General features: G+C 37.1%; 1 protein-coding gene across 2 annotated transcripts in view; it reads left to right on the top strand.

Moving 5' to 3' along the window:
- Positions 1-17,178, top strand: part of RASGEF1A (RasGEF domain family member 1A) — a 29,819-nt gene extending 12,641 nt beyond the window's left edge. For both annotated transcript variants that reach the window (XM_026080425.1, XM_026080424.1), the window contains 10 exons: positions 2,518-2,655; positions 6,280-6,501; positions 6,855-6,929; positions 7,158-7,250; positions 9,125-9,227; positions 9,515-9,594; positions 10,294-10,485; positions 13,071-13,194; positions 13,444-13,516; positions 14,499-17,178. In XM_026080425.1, coding sequence (XP_025936210.1) covers positions 2,518-2,655; positions 6,280-6,501; positions 6,855-6,929; positions 7,158-7,250; positions 9,125-9,227; positions 9,515-9,594; positions 10,294-10,485; positions 13,071-13,194; positions 13,444-13,516; positions 14,499-14,523 — 1,125 coding nt within the window. In that variant the 3' untranslated portion in view covers positions 14,524-17,178. The remainder of the gene's footprint in view (positions 1-2,517; positions 2,656-6,279; positions 6,502-6,854; positions 6,930-7,157; positions 7,251-9,124; positions 9,228-9,514; positions 9,595-10,293; positions 10,486-13,070; positions 13,195-13,443; positions 13,517-14,498) is intronic.
- Positions 17,179-17,384: the final 206 nt, after the last annotated feature.

Below are 17,384 nucleotides of genomic sequence, written 5' to 3'. Positions count from 1 at the left end.
GTACTGTACTGCTACTGCTCCTTTTTAATTGGTAGTCATTTCTCGGTTCTGTCTGTCTTTTGTCTCACACGTAACAGGTCTGATCTGAAGTACTTTAAGTTAATAGAAGCATTTTTCTTGTCAAACAAATATTTATGGGAGAAATATTCCCATTCACTCCAGACAACTCTATATCAGGCTTCACAAGGGGAGACTGAAATCTGGAGTAGAACTATAGAAAGAGTAGGTTAGTACCTTTCTTACAAGCATGACATAAATGAATGTGCGTGTTGCTGCCCTCTATAGGTGTGTGATTTTTATCTGGGTTATCACAAATCATGTGCACCAAGCCTGTCGCACTGCTTTGTGTTTCATCAAAATACAAGTGAAACAGGAATCTTGTGTTTTGCTGTACTGATGGTTTTCAGTATTGCAGTTGGAAAGAACACCTCATTTTCATAAGCATTAAAAGCATCTGATGAAATATTAAGCTTTTTTATGCCTGTATTCCTGAAGAGTAATATGGTTTGCAGTTTGTCTTGGAAAAGATGCCTGGCTTTTCATCAAGAAGGCAAACCCTAATGGCTCATGTGTACAAATGCACAAGAAAAGTCAGCGTTCTTATAGAGCTAATTGCCACGACAAAGGAGGGATTTTGGATCCTTCCCCCCACCCCTCCTTTCCAGTTTCAAAAGTTAAAAAGAAGGGATAGTCAAGATAATTAATACCAAAACAGTTATATAGAAGCTTTTGGTAAACAAAAGGGGAATGGGCATGTACTTGTTCACATTAATCAAACATAAGCCCACTAACTGGCTAATTAATTAATTCTCTAACATCACCTACAGATTATTCTTTTAATAATAGCAGGCTCCATGCGTTTGCTGGGCAAAGAAGTATGAATTGCATTTCCCTTGAGGTAGATGATGATGGAAAATTGGAACACAGATGACTATAACCTGAAGCTCTGTCCCACTCTGTTTAGAAAGACCACGAAACTGGGCTTCATAGGAGCTGCATTGGCAGAGGTTGCACTGTTGGAACCTTCATCTATGTATCCATATATTTTGCAGGAATGCCTATTGATGGCAAAGAGAATGGTGACATTTTCATTTGCCAGCACTGTCCAGCTATTCAGTGCTTCTCTCACTAGCAGGACCAATGAAAAGCTATCAATAAAAAGAGCTAGGAGAAGCACGCTATCAGAGTGCAGTTCGCAGCTCTGAAAAAATGATAAAACTCCCTTCAGACTTACAAGCAGCACTGGTTCATTTTCAGACTGAAGATTCAAATGCACATGGTTTAATTTTAAGTTCATATTAACCATTATTAATTTTCCCATTGAGAATGAGAACCAGTGCCAGAGTATGCCAGCGAGATACAGAAAGTATATACAAGGAATAGTCTAGTGTGGTGGACTTTTGCTTTTGATTAAATAAACAGGGAGATACTGTGATCAGAAGATGCTTTGGGGCAGAAATTCCTACCAATTCTTGTAAGACATTTTCTACTTGTTTTAAAAGAAAACATTCATTTCCTGTAGTGACACTCACATGCTAAGTCACTTTCTGTAACCCCTAAGAGACTGCTGGAGAGCACAAGGAGGAAAGTACATTGCTCGCAGTGAGGAGGAACTGCTGTATAATGGAACTTCTTTAGCTTAGACAAGTAGGGAGGTAAACACAAATGGAAACTTCCTCATTTTCTTAGTGTGTCACAAGTTGGGAGGGGAGATAGACATAATGTGAATTAAGTTTTGTTTCTTCTTGTTCATTAAAAGTCGTCTTAGCACACACTCTCCCAATTTTACAAGAGTACTCCTTTGGATTTACTGGTGCAGCTCTCTATTACTCTGATACCGGAATAATTGGCATCCAGATCAGGTCTAGCTGATGAAAAGCCTTAGAAGATTCACTGGTAACAACGGAACTTAGAAAATAGCTCTCCCTCCCCTTTCTGTAGTTCATGGCTTTTTGAGTAAGAGCCAACATTTTATTTTCAAAGTCCAGTTTAACTTAGGTGTTATGGAGAGGACACACACGTCTTTCCTGTCATTTATTTATTTTAAAATACAGCTCAATCTGGAGAGTGATAAGTTCTATCGAACAAGAATTTCATTGTGAACATTTCTTGTGAAAGACTCTTGGTTCTGCGTTGCAGTTTGTATGCATTTGAATTAAAATGCTAAGGTATTGCTGCCTCAGATGGCATAAATCAACTTAAGTCTTATTGACTTCAATCAAACAAGACACTTGTACTATCCTGTCATCTTCCCAGCTTTATACAACTAACCTTGAAAATATCTTCAAAGTATTTGGTCAGAGACATTGCCAGGCTATAATGAAAGCTGACTAAATCATATCAGTTAGGGATGTGGTTCACAGTTTAACATGTTCTTTTTTCTCCCCCTCACCTACTACTAATGCAAAGATTTTTTTCAAGGTTGTCTGTAGTTTTATGCTAAGCTTCATCAGGTATTCATTCACTCTGGAGTAAGAAAGGTCTGTGGTCAGTAATTAACTCATTATTTCTTTCTAGGCAAAGCTAAAATCCTTTGCTGCCAAGATCATTCAGCTCCTAAAGGAATGGACTGAAACATTCCCCTATGATTTCCAAGATGAAAAATCTATGAAAGAGTTGAAGGAGATTGCTCACAGGATCACACAATGTGATGAGGTGAGGGAGAAAAATCGTAAGTGGGAAACTAATATCTGTGTCAACCCTTACATATACTTTATCATATTATATAGAAGGATTTCCTCACTTGCTCCTGAATGCTCTATTTTCTATATTTCATCTCTTCCTCTTATCCTTAGTGAGAAATATCCGTGATGATATAAACAATGGATGTGGTGCAGGAGGAGAAAGGAGAGAAGAACTGTAAGGAGAGAGACTATACAGGCACAATGTGGTTAACTTCCATGACGAATTATGTACCATCCTTCGTACATTATTACTACTCTGTATGTCTAAGTCCCTTAGGATCTATCAGCTAGCTGTATCAGATGTACTCTAGCTCAAGATGAAGAGACTTATGATTTAGTAGCTTGGTTCCAGCTCCTAATAATCATCACAATGACTTTTTATTGCCATATTTCAGGTGTCATGGGTAGCGTTGTGACAAAGAAAGCTCCTTGAGCCCTACTAGCTAGTCAGTCACCAGGCTTAACAGCTATGAGTTTTCAGGTCTATGACGAAAACTAGAATTCACAGAGACCTTTTTTCCAAAGCAAATGGATAAAGCAAGTTCAAATAAAACAAGTGTTATTGCGTTTTTGTTTTTTTTTTTTTTAAGAATTTACAAAGCCTACACTTCTCATTGAGAAAGTCATTATAAGTACCAATAGACAGAAGGAAGGATATAATCAAGAACTGCAAGGGCATTAACTCTAAGGAGGAGTGTTTGTGGGAATGTGAAGGCCAACTAAAATGGATGCTTCCCAGTGTTTGGGATCCCCAAAACATTGAGATATTTTTAAGAACAGTTAGCAGGAAATGGAAAGATAATTGTATTATGTGTGTGTTTTTGTTGATTCAAGTACAGAGAAATGAAAAATAACAGGTTTGACAGTACTGTGTGAATCAGTGATAGGACACAATGCAATTAGGTGTTACCAAGTTGTCAAAAGGAGGTATGTCAGTTTTGTTGCATCAGCAATGCAGTTTACCTGGATGCTACTACGAATGTGTCAGTGCCTTCGCAGGAGGGGAAAAGGAGATAGTATGCCTTCTATTCCCTTTCTAGACAAGGGCAAAGAGGTGTACATTGGCTGAGATACTACTGAAAGGTAACTTTGCAAAATGGCAGGGGTTTTTATTTACTGTATTTAATTTGTCTATTATTTTGAACTAGAAAAACATTGTGGCTTTTCTTCCCCTTCCCTCGCACTCTATTATGCATGAATAAATTGTCATTTGGGGAAAATAATGTCTTCATAGAGTGGCTCAGTGCTCTGGTGTCTGAGGTTTCTGATGACATTCATTAATTACAGTGTCATAGTATTTATCTGCTTAACAAGGCTACAAGTCAAGTTTGATCAGTGAAGAGCTATGCCACATCTGACCCCTAGGAAATGTAATTTGACACTGACAAAAAGCAGCTTTTGCTCTCAGTATTTGTTTGCTCCTCCTTTCTGTTCTAAGAAGTTACTGTGCTCCAGCAAGGGATTATGGGAATGCTTGCGGGGTGTTATTTGGTATTTTAAACCTTTTCCAGATCCCCTTAGAACGCTATAGGATAGGAGATAAACAAAGAACTCATACAAAGCAGTCACGATCTTGTCTTGGCGATATGAGACAACATAACGAATAGTTATAGTTCCTGAATAATTAAAGATAAAGGAGGGATTTGATCATAGCACACAACACAGGTGGTCAAGTCCTGGGTGGACCCTCAATGATCTTCACATTTAATTTATATCTGACCACTAGGAGACTAGCAAAATGCGCTTTGGCCACTAAGGATAACACGCACACCTTCACGAGGGCAGTGCCAGTGCTGATCACATATGTACAGCCAGGATTGAGCCCCAGATAGAGTGAAAATATCTTGTTTGAAGTCAAACAAGGACAAATTCTTGTATACTCATTGACACTGTGGAAGCCAAACTCAGTAGAACTGTACGTGCTCAGACCAGCTGAAAGTTCTGTCTTTATTTTCAAAGTTGAAAGAAAATTTAGGGTACGACTACGAGTGAAAGGAAACAGCTAAAACTCTGGTAGCATTTGTCTAAATATTAAGATACTGCTAAATTCAGAATAGTTTAGGTAAGTCATAGTTTTTATGTCACTGCAGTTTCTTTGTTCGCTTTTACGTAGCATCTATGTTACTTTCAGCTATCTTCAGATTTGATTCCTTATGATCCATATCTAGAAAGTTTGCCTCCTCACAGACACATGCATGTCAGGCATTGACTGAAGTCAATGATTCACAATATAAAGAATATCAGAGACCAGAATTAATTCTTCAATTTCAGCCCCCTCTTCCCCCTTCCAAACACAAACACACACACACTCTCCCTTGGCATTTCTGAACACTTGTAGCACAATATCCGAAATGGCTCCAACCAGCTGCTGTTTAGCAGTAATCCAGTTGCCTCATCAAGATGAGCTACGCTGCCTTCAGCTTTTCATTTGATTCCACTTGGGAGTCAGATTATTGCCTTGTAAAGCAACATTCTGACACTATTATTGCTTAATTATACCATGCAATATACAAGTATTTGGTAGTCATCGTCTCTCACATCTGCTACATAATTTCAATCATCATTGCACATTAGTGGCTTCTTTGAATGATCACAGATTCATTGCAGTTCTTTCTAGTGCATCCAGTTGACTGGCTGAAACCAACACAGCAGGCTGTAAACTAACAGTTAACGCTGTGGCTAACTTCAAGAGAAAAATCTGGTTGAAACCAAGAGAACAATAGCATGGGGAAGAGGAGAAGGACCATCTTTGATAGAATCAGTTATTTGAGCAGCAGGAAAAACAGGGTCAGAGATCTTGGGTCCCTTAAAGTAGTTACAGGATCAATGAAGGTGTAGAAGAGAGATGAATTTAGTTCTTTGACCTCATAAGGAAGTGTCTATAGGACACAGACAGTCCATGGCAGAAAGAATTCAACTTGCCTTATTTGTCAAAAAACAGCGTGTTGATATTTCTGTTACTTCCCAGTATGTTTCCTTATAGACCCTACATTTAAAATCAGCACCTGACAAACAGAAGGGCATTTTAGTTGTCCAGGAACATGATGGCTATTGGGTTCCTTCCAAAATCTTCGGGTGCACCTATAATTGCTATCTGAAGCTCAATGCCACGCCAGGGTATTTTAGGGCTATATTCCTAGATACAGTGTGCATTCCCTGGATTCTGTGCTAGGTAGACTTGACTTGATCAGTTGGTCTGATGAGAATGAGAAAGAGCTTTTTCTCACTTTCTATACAGAGGATCCAAGAAGCCTTGTGGCAAGCAGCTCAGCAGCCACCTTTCACTACACCCAGTTTTAAGCTCTTGACCCAGAAGCCTTGAAGTGGGTTACTAGTCAAAACAAATTGCTGCAAGCAGTGGACCAGCCAAGCTAGTGAAACAGAGCTGGGAAAGAAGGCGGGCATAACAATGTTGTTACAAAGTTGCATGGGCAATTAGGATACAAGTTCATTTGACACAGGATAATCAGCTATGATAAGATGAAAGATAATGAATAAAAGACATTTATTTATCGCAGTCAGAAATTCTTCGGTGATCTGCATCTGTGAGAGAGTTAGAGGTTTTCAGTAGTCATTGTTTCCATCTTCTGCTTAGGAAAATGGAACAGTGAAAAAGATCATTAGCCAGATGACACAGAATCTCCTGATGGCCCTCTCTGCACGGAGTCAGTACCAAGAAATCAGAGAGAAATTCCGGCAACCTGTTGCTGACAAAGGAACCATCCTCAAAAATAAGCCACAGTCAACTCAAAAGGACATCCTGAGTGTGTGCTGTGACCCACTGGTCTTGGCTCAGCAGCTGACCCATATTGAACTGGTGAGACATTAACTTGTGTGAATTATTTCATTTTCCATTTACTAAATATTCATATGCTTATCACTAGGAACTTTGCTGTAGGCTTTGCTGAAAGCCTTCTGTGTTTTAATCAAAAAATACTAAATGGTGAACAACAACAATTAGGCACCCTGATTTAAAACAAAAAACAAAACAAACAAACAAAAAAAACCCCTCACGCATCTACACCATAAAACTTCAGGTCAGTAAAGAAAGCTAAAGGAAAATGAAAGTTACCAACATGATCTCCTCATTTTGGATTTATTGATGTGTTTTTTCACTGAACTCACTGTCCGTCTGTACAATGACAGTATCTCTCATCTCCCTGAACGTAGGAAAGAGTGAGCAACATTTACCCAGAGGACCTGATGCAGATTGTCAGCCACATGGACTCCCTGGATAATCACAAGGTACAAGAAGGGGTATGGAGGGAAAAGAAACAAAGAATAACCAGGATAAAGAATGTTTCAAGTTTTCTACATGCAGGAAAAGCTGCCATTTTCTAACCTTCTTTGAGCTCATGCTTTAAGAAATACCCAATAAGATTTTATCAAGACATGAAACAGAAATTTATCTGTTGATATGCTGACTGTATCATGACACAGGATAGGATTAACACATGGCCTTTTCTCTTACAGTGCCGAGGAGATGTTACCAAAACCTACAATTTGGAGGCCTATGACAATTGGTTCAATTGTCTCAGCATGCTGGTGGCTACAGAAATTTGTAGGGTAGGTACTAGTAGAAGACAAGATGGCAAAATAATCCTGTCCTTAAAGACAAAAGGCAGGAAGTGGTCTAGTAGAGATTTAAATATTAGCAGTCCAATTAAAGATAATGGCATTACCCAGGCTTTACATTATTTGCATGCTTGTGTGTTTGGGGCTACATTTAGCTTTGTATGTTTTCTCTAGTTTTGTGTAGCTTCCATAGTAATATCAGTCATGTGGTGAAATGGAACTTCTGTGAAATTTGAGTCACAAAGCTCATTTGGATTTTTTTTTTTTTAAATAATATATGCATCAATTCTCAAAACTATTTATCTTTAAGCAGAGGTTTCCTTGGTAAACTGCTGTCCTTCCACTGCATTTAGATATTATTAGTGCTGCCATATATTCATTTTTGTTGTGAAAAAAACAGGAATAAATCTGCAGAAATGTGGAAGAAAAGTGAACTGTTGGTGAGGTTAAAAAAAAAAAAGAAAAGAAAAGAAACAAGAGAGGGAGAACATCCGTATTAGAGGTTAAATGCAGCTTCTACCATCTATAACAAAGAAACCAAAAATATACTTCCTCAGAAACCCTTTCTTGCACATGTATTTTCTGTCTTTTAAGATTCCTATTAATATGCACCGATTTTGGCAAAACAGAAATTTGTCTCTATTCCTACAAGGTCAGTAGCCCCTCTGTGGAAACCAGCTTTCATATGCTCACTGCGGTTTCATGAAGTCTCAATGTGTTAACCCTAATCTCAAAGATTTCCTGCTCCCAGAGAAACATATTACACATACACAACCAAAACATCTTCTAGATTTGTCTGACATAGTTAATACATTTGTTAAAATGGACAAACAAAAATTCTTAGTATACCAAAGGCTAAGCTAAGCCATTCACTACTGAACCATTTTCTTCTGATATGATACCTAAGCAAAAGTATTTAGATAACAGAGTGCATCCTATTAAAGAAAAAAGAAGAAAAAAAAGAGTTCCCTAGTCAAGAAGTACTCTGTAGTCACCACTCAGGAACCATTTTTGTATGAGCCAGACCAAAGTTCTAGATCAAAACATGAGAAAGATTTTGATCAGTAAACGAAATCTAGGAAAAAATACTAGCTTTTTGAAGAGAGATTGATGACTTTTGGAAACACAGTATTTGGCGACAGTGCTATATATTAATTATGCTTTGCCAGATATAAAAGAAAATTGGCAACACAGATGTCCAGCATCACCTGCTAGATCCTTTGCATGTTTGCATGAGTGGAAATTTGTATATTTTGTCATCACTACCTGCTCTCAACGGGTCATTTAAGAGTATACAGTGTAAAATGTGAAAAATCAGGACCCGGCAATTGTTTTTCCTCACATCCAGGCTACTTGCCCCTGATCTTAAGTCTGTCTATGGGTATATGTGTTTGCATGGGTTTTTTCTCTTCCTAAGGCTTAAATTTTTTGCATACCTTCTTCATTCTGATAGCAGATTCATGTTTTCTCCCTTTTCCAGTAAGAGGAAATTGCTGAAAGTGTCCAGCTTGTTTACATAAGATTCCCCAAGACATTGAACTTTATGTATAAACATGTATAAACAAAAAAATTACACTCCCCCAATTGCATACATGGTTCTTGGCAATTATGCTGCATATAGGGATGGAACATACAGCGTATAACACAGATAAGTAATTGATAGTAGTCCAAAATACTACTGGTATTTTATTAAAAGAGGAACCTTAACAAAATACCCCCAGGCCTATATCATTGTAAGATCTCTTATCTGGATAGAGTCTCAAAATACTTATTCAGTCAACTGACTGTAATGCCTTTGGCTGAACATCCTACCCATCCACATTTCATGCCGTTCCTTCCCTCTTAACACATCTTGTCTGTTTCAGGTTGTGAAGAAAAAGCAGCGTACGAGAATGGTGGAATTTTTCATCGATGTGGCAAGAGAATGCTTCAATATTGGAAACTTTAACTCGATGATGGCTATTATCTGTGAGTAACCTTGGCATAGATGACAAAGGCGCTCCATTTTATAACCCAACTGGCAAAGCTACACTCATACTTGCCGTAAATTGGCTGACTCCATCAGTATGCACACCCCTGCAGGGGTACCAGTGATAGATTAGTGCAGTGGGTGTTAGCTACAAGTTTTGTTTGTCAAGCTGAACTGCCTTCCAAAGCACAAGTGCATAGTGCTGACCTACAAACACAAGGTAGAGTTGTTAGCCCTGTATTTTAACTCAGTTGTTTTTGTCTTTGTCTCTCCTCTCTCCATTCAGCTGGCATGAACTTGAGTCCTGTGGCACGGCTAAAGAAAACTTGGTCCAAGGTCAAAACAGCCAAATTTGATGTTTTAGAGGTACATATAAAGTTTAGACTTTGTTTAAAAAAAAAAAAAAATCCATCAAATGGTAATTCCACAAGGAGAGGTTTGGATGCAGTGTAAATTAAAGGTCACAAGCACCTCTGTCAATGATCACCAGCATATAAACATTAGAGAGAGCATTTCCTGAATTTCAAACTCCCTACTTAGGTGCAAGGAAAAGCTGATGCAAGTTTTCTTTAGGTTATTCCTTCTCAGCATATTTTTTCAATTGAAAATCAAGGTAGTTCCCAACTGTTTAGGGTATCTATTTTCACCCTTCATGCAAATTAAGGCATTTTGCTACCCTTGAATCTAATTAAAGTACTCCATCTAGTGGAGATATGGATCAAAACTAAGTTAATTGAAATCAGCATCAAGCCAAGACTAGTGACAGCAAGTTAGAATTATAATTGTTTTTCCCCAACAGTCATTTATTATTTCCTTTCAATCTTTCACTAACTATTGAAATACAAAATGTAGATGTGAAGTCCATGCAGTACCCTCCTTTCAAACAGGATAGGAATTAGATAAAATTTGAATCCAAACTTCATCAGTATTAGGTATTCTACCTTGAAAGTTTAAAAAAGAGCCCAAAGAAGTCATAAAGAATAACCTCTCTCTTGATTAGATCAACACCTTTTCTGTTTATGAAACGTGATATTTGATTGTCTTTTTTTGCCCCCATCAAAACAGCATCACATGGATCCATCCAGCAACTTTTGTAATTACCGCACAGCCCTGCAAGGAGCAGCACAGCGATCTCAGACTGCCAACAGCAATCGAGAGAAAATTGTTATCCCAGTTTTCAACCTGTTTATTAAAGATATCTACTTTCTGCACAAAATACATACAAACCGTTTGCCCAATGGGCAGATAAACTTCAAGGTAGGACTTTGCTATTATAGAAACTGTAATGCTAGTCAAACACTTTACTGGCAGTTTTGAACTTCTAGCTCATTATCTCACTGAGTCCCTTAAATTATTCAGCATTGCTATAATCTAGACAGAGAGATATTTTTATCTAGAGGAAAGGATTTTAAGGTCTTGATACCAAATTTCTCTGAAAGCTAGCACTGCAGTTACAGTGTCTGTATTGCATATCGCAGAGATCACCACTGCATATACAGAAGGGAATACATAAAACTGCTGAAATGTAATTGCCTTCTGTTAAAAGATTAGTTTTTAAAATGTACCAAAATAGTGATCAATTTTTCTTAGTTTTACATGAAGCAGGGGACAAAATGCAAAACAAAATATACATAAGTAGAAAATATTTTAATAATATTAATAATTTAATAATATTAATTGATTACCAAAAGTGGTGCACAGAAAGATTGAGAAGAAAATAAGAATTTCAGAAGCCAAAACCCAAGCATTAGAAATTACTTAAATGTTACAGAAATAATCTGATATTAGCTAATTGGAAAGGGGAATCTCTTCAAGGAAGGTTGTGCTCATGCAACATTTAAAATAAAGGAAAGAACTTGAAATCAAGAAATACAATAATTTTAGTGTATTAGGTATGATTGCAGAGAGAAGAGTTTATCCCTTCTCAACTCTGTTCCTGCCTTATGTTCGTAAGAGAATGGGGGAAGCAGGGAGGAGGGTAAAGTACGGAAAGTAAGCCTTTTGGTGGCAGCACGCCTTTAGCTGATCAGACTGTAATAGCCACTTCATTCTAAATCTTCAGAGTCATTCTCATTGGGTTAGCTAGCTACAAAGACCACACACAACCAGCAAATGGTATTTAACAGGTTTTCAAGGGAGTTTCTTGTCTTTGAAGAAATACACAATTTACTCTTCCAGTAGGTGAAAAAAATTGAGTGCAGTTGTCTTTTTGCATAAGCTGACGACGTACATTTATGTTGAAGAACAATTTAGAATTCTAAGTTAATTTCAAGGTGGAGGTACAGGTTGCTATAGAGGAAAACATTGCAGAAGAGATTAAGAATCTCCCAAGTCTCTAAACATAAAAGGTAACACCACTCAGTGTACCTTATTTCAGCAATTAGTGGAGACATTCAGTCATTTGGAGATTTAAGAAGGGGACAGGGAAGGGATAGCATCTACAGCACTATGGTCACTAGCGTCAAATGTCAGATGCAAAGGTGGGGGGAGGAGGGTTTGAAAGTTACGTAAAGGTCACAGCCCCGAGGAATTCTTTCTTTACAAAGATTTGCTAAATAAAAAATGGAAATGGAAAAAGATTGTGATGGTCAAGAGCAGCAGTTCTAATTAGAAGCTTAATATAACATCAGGAGAGAAATTTAACAGAGGTTATTGCAGTCTATTAGAGCAAACAAGGAAAAACAAAGACTTGAAAGCTTGCTGTTCATTAAAAAGGCCTTATGAGAAATTACCCATTGTGGGGAAATTATATATTAGAGAATGTAGATATCTTCTTAATTCTCACTGTTAAAAAGTGTCTCTCTGGTATAAATAGTTTCCATTTTTCACTATTAAAAACAAACCACACATTTTCTAAAGCAAGAGAATCTTCCTGACTTGTAAAGGATTAGATGATTCTCAAGTCCTAATTTTATCTGGAGAATAAACAGTAAGAAGAAATAATAATATGCAGAAATATAAGCTACTATTCTTTTGCCTGTAACCTAGTTGTATTTGGTCTTGCACATATAACAAGAAAATGCAGGATTTCTTTTCAGTACTGGGAACAAGCCAGGTTTTTCCTCAAGTGGACAACACTGACTTTCATTAAAAATAGCACTTAACTCCTGAATGCCTGCTTGTGAGTCCAGTTTGAAAAGGGTAGATTTCTTGAGCAAGATTTCTACTAATTTTGGGTTCTTTCTCCCTGATTAATAAGCAGGCATGTTCAAGGGACCACAGCGTGTCAACATCCTTTCGAAATTTTGCCTTTATTAAGATCATGAGGGGCAAAATACACAAAACAAACCCTAAATAGTTATATACTTCCTAAAATCCTAGGAAGGAACAATATCTACAGTTCTATACATTACTTTGATTATTTCTTGAATATTAAAAGTGCTTTATGACGCACAGTCAGGTGTGTCATATTTCATTTAAGTTCAAAGTTGGAAATGTAAAAAGTAAAATTAATGAAAAACATTTCCTGACCAGTTCCACTTGCAGGTTAATGTAGAGGTAAGACATAAAACGGGCCAACAGCATTTTATTCTCCTTTAGTCTATTGTATATTAGAAAAAGGTTGATGACTGCAAAAGAATTGAATGCAAAAGAACTAGTGAGTGGACTCTGTTGTAAATTTGAGAGACTAACAGAAGATGAGGAACTAGGAACAAGAGAAGGAGATGAAGGAAGCAATAAGAAGAAAGGATAACAAGGAAGAAGATGGATTAAGGGATATTAAGAGCAGAAGCACAAATGAGGGCAAGATAGAGGGGCCCTGAAATTAAAACCGAAGAACTAGTATTTGAAAAAGAAAACAACTATGATTGTAATAATATTCTTTTAATTGCCTCATACAGAAATTCTGGGAAATTTCAAGACAGATTCATGATTTCATGACATGGAAGCAGGTCGAGTGCCCTTTTGAAAAGGACAAGAAGATCCAGAGTTATCTACTCACGGCACCCATTTACAGTGAAGAAGGTAAAGTCCCTTATTGAATATTATAGCGAGTCTTTCCAGTTGTTTAAGTGCAGACATAGAGCATGGAGATGAAAGAATTAACATGCAAGAAAAGTATCTGAGAAGTGCGTATTACCACTTCTCACATTGGCTTCAAATGAGGATAACAAACTTCATTATTCACATCTGTTAAACTGTACCTGCTATATTAGAATTACTATTTTAAGTTAAAGAACCCGTATATCTGATTGTTCTTATTTTATTGCCTAGCTCTGTTTATTGCATCCTTTGAAAGTGAAGGTCCAGAAAATCACATGGAAAAAGACAGCTGGAAAACACTCAGGTATGAAGTCTATTCATAGTCTATTCTATGTTGGGTTTCTACTTTTTTCCCCTTCCAAAACTCAAATTTGAAAAAATGCAGTAGAGCTTAGATTTTGAAAGAGCTTTTCCAGCCAGTTCAGACTATAAGATCACTACTTGGACTACTAAAGAGAATATGCTTTGTTTAGGCCATCAAATACAACAGAACAGTCCCCCTTTGTAGCAGTTTACAGAAATACTTTTCTCACGAGAATAAAATATATAGAGATAGTGAGAAGGTGCTATTATGCATCATACCCAAGTAATTACAGATCTTCTAAAGGGATGAAATCCTGATATGAACGCCCTCATTTTCAGTCTACTTTTAAGGGAGGAATGACTCCTCCTCGCTGCTTTAGAGGGGGAAGCAACCCTTCTGTGTGCATGATGAGATCAGTTAATTAAGAACAGGGCTCTCCTAATACTCAGACCAACACAGAAAGAGAAATTTAGACCTTTGTAAGCCATGTTAAACATTTAGATTTGACATATCAGTACCAGCTGAAGAAAGACCAAAGCTGATGTGTCCAGAGCTACAGCTGAGCCACATTATGACTATATTATACTAGAAGAGACAATGATCCCAGTGTTTCTTAGGAAGTTCACTTAAGCTTTTTAGTTATGACACCTATGGAAAACAATGTACCTTATATTAAATCCAGTGCTGTTCATCAAGCAACAGTAAGGATGACGAGGAAGGTACTTTATTTACCTGAGCACATCCTATGAGACCTGAAGCAATGTTAGGAAGGTTAAATTTTCTTTTCATATTAAGTCAGCATCTTTATTGGAATTCACAGGAGTATTTCAGTTTATAGCAGTTGAAAAAAATCTGTCCCTTGAAGAAAGACTTCCAGCTACTGATACAACATATGTACAGTTGCCAACCTTTACCAAAACTATAAAACTTTTTGTTATGATAGAAAGAATAATTTCAGTTATTTATTACTTCTTTTTTCTAGGACAACTCTGCTTAATAGAGCCTGAGATTTTGAGATCTGATCTGCAGACTTTGAAGCACACAGAAAGAACACGTTTTTAAAACCTGAAAGACTTGGGTTGAGCTAAGAAAGACCTCACTGGCTGAGGTCTGTTTTGTATATATAGTACCTTTTATGAATAAAACATGGTAAATATTTCACATGTCAACCTTAAGGCACTTAAGTGAAGGGTTTGGGGTTTTTATTTTAATACAAGGGCAGGGCCCTGTTCTCAGAGATGAAGTGTATCATGGGAGGTGGTATCCCTGGGGAGGTTTTATTCTATCAGCATCCAAATTTTTATTTTTTATTACTTCCAAAAAAAAATTAAAACATACATCCCAGCTACAGCTAGCGTTCAGGTTAAATACTCCATTGGACCAATAACCTACAGAACACTCAATACATTTCCTTGGCTTTGAAGTGAAGGATCTCATTCAAATCAGTGAGGCTGTTCATATGCATGATTAAGTGTTTGTGGAGTCAAGGCCTTAGACATCTGCAGTAAGAATGTCCCTCTCCTACATCAGAAGATAGTGCCTTACAAGGTACTGGAATTGTTTAGTGTACCTTCTATTATGCTGGACTGGAAGCAAAGAAAATAAAAATATGGATGTCTCAAAACCAGCTACAATGTACTTTTTAAATAAAATGGAGGGTATGGCACATGAAGTAGAGTATACCTGCCTATAACATTGACGGTGCAGCAAACATATTTTTGTTACGTGATTTAAAAAGGTAAGATAGGGTAACTGCTGGAGGATGTGCGTTTGTGTGCATGTATGTGTGTGTGCGTGTGTGAAGATGCACGCATGCCTCAGTTAATACTCCTAGGAACTATCCTTTAAGTTCTGGTTGTCAGAATAATTTGTGTTTTCCTTTTCTAAAATCAGGGATTTTTTTTTTTTAATTAAGAGAAGGATGTCTAACCTAGATTATCTCTGCAAAATGGATTTGATGCGTTTTATTCTCCAAAAAGTTGTTTGCAAAAAAATCATGCATGGGTTAAGGAAAGGGAACTAAACTCAGATGTCAAATTTGAAGCTAAGGCTAAGATTTCCAAAGAAGCTTAGAAAGAGTTGAATACTCCATCTCCACTGAATTAGGCCTTTAATTGCCTTGATTCCTTTGAAAATGCTACTCTACGCTAACAGACAATTAAAACAAAGAACAACTTACATCATAAGCATATTCTAGTATTCTAAAAGCCCTGATTAAAAGTGGGGGCCAAAACATTGAAATCTATGGGAAAACACCAGAGGAATTAGATCAAGCCTTCGAACCCAGGACAGTATCAAAATTAGAGATGATCTGTAAACCCGGTGTCTAATTTCTCCTTTTAACCTTGAGGTTATGACTAATTTGGCTATCATAGCAAGCATAACTGAGAATCTTATATTAAGATGTAAGCTCTCCATCTCCAGAAAAAATTACACATTTCAGAACTTTCTTTCTCCCTTGATCTCCGAGTTAGGAAAAAAGACAATAAGCTCAAATTAAAAACTGTTTTGTTTAATGAACTACTACCCATGAATATCCACTATCCTTTCCAAAAACTGTTCTCTTATGGCTTCAGGGCTGGATATTTACAAAAATAGTTGATCCAGACAGTTATATCAGAGAAGAATTTTTTTCAAAGCCCTCTAAAGCTTGAAATGGGTCACTGCCTCTCCACTAGGGCCTCACAAAGGACCTCTGTGCAAGCTTCTTTAAAAACTGTCAATTTTGAGTAGGTGGGTTGCAGCCCTCTTCTAATACATCTTATTCTGCCTTCTGTTGAAGGCAGGGGGCAAGACTAGCTGGACCAAGGGTCTGGTTCTTTCCAGTCCGGTAGACTCTTCTCACTGAATGCCTACAACCATGAGCAGTCCCATTGGTTTCATGTAGCATTTGCATTCACCATGCAGTAATCGTTTGCTGTGTTGGCCCTGTAGCAGAATGAAAATAAAAGAGCGTTCCCTCTCGGCCTGATTTTTTTCTTCCTTGACAAACACTTAAAATAAGAACAGTAAGCTGGGGTAAAGAAGGGGGGGGGACATTTTGCTATTCCCATAGAACTGAAATCAAAGAGAAACAAACAAAAACGTTAGATAAATGCCATGAAAAAGCAGAAGGAATACTAACTGTTAACAAGAACAGCCCAGAAAAGGAGAGGGGATATTTCTTGTGATCTGCTGCTATTTCTCCTGTGCTGAAGTACTGACCTTCAGCCCTGGATTAGAGTAAGAATATTTATACTGTATTATTACAGTGTTTTGCACTTTCAGAGATGTTCTAGCTAGTAACATTGTCAGACACTATAAAAGGGATTGTATATCAGCTTTGTTTATGTAACTGAAATTTAAAAGGGATGCTTAAAATTTAAGAAAAAATATATATTTGAAATGCAATTTTAGAACTCTTTCTGTAAATGTATAAAAAAGCTTTCACATGAATGTGCACTTCACTGGTCAATCAGTCCTAGTATATACTTGAAATCAATGCAGTATCTACATTGGTTCCTTTTTATTTTTCTTCCCTCAGTTTGATACATTCCTTAAATCTGTGTTTTGCTATTCTGAGCTGAAATGCTAAATATAAAGCTGTACCATAAAGCAGGATATTCTGTGTTTGACTGGATGTGCTTGCATTAATAAAAAAAAAAAAAGTTGCTTCAACCAGGCTAAACTTTTTCTGTGGTTATTTTTCACTTGCAAAGTGATCAAGCCACAAACAAGTGGCTGAATGGGGTGAACAAGCCAACTGTAGAATATAATACAATTTTGATGAACCAACTGGTTACCTAAATTTAAATCCTCACTTATAAGACACATTATGAAATATTTTAGTATCTTCAAACAAAAGCAAGCACAATACTAACCCAACAAT

The sequence above is a fragment of the Apteryx rowi genome, unplaced genomic scaffold (genome assembly GCF_003343035.1).
Source record: "Apteryx rowi isolate R43461 unplaced genomic scaffold, aptRow1 scaffold_52, whole genome shotgun sequence".
NCBI classification, from domain to species: Eukaryota; Metazoa; Chordata; class Aves; order Apterygiformes; family Apterygidae; genus Apteryx; species Apteryx rowi.
This window is presented reverse-complemented; position numbering and strand designations above follow the sequence as displayed.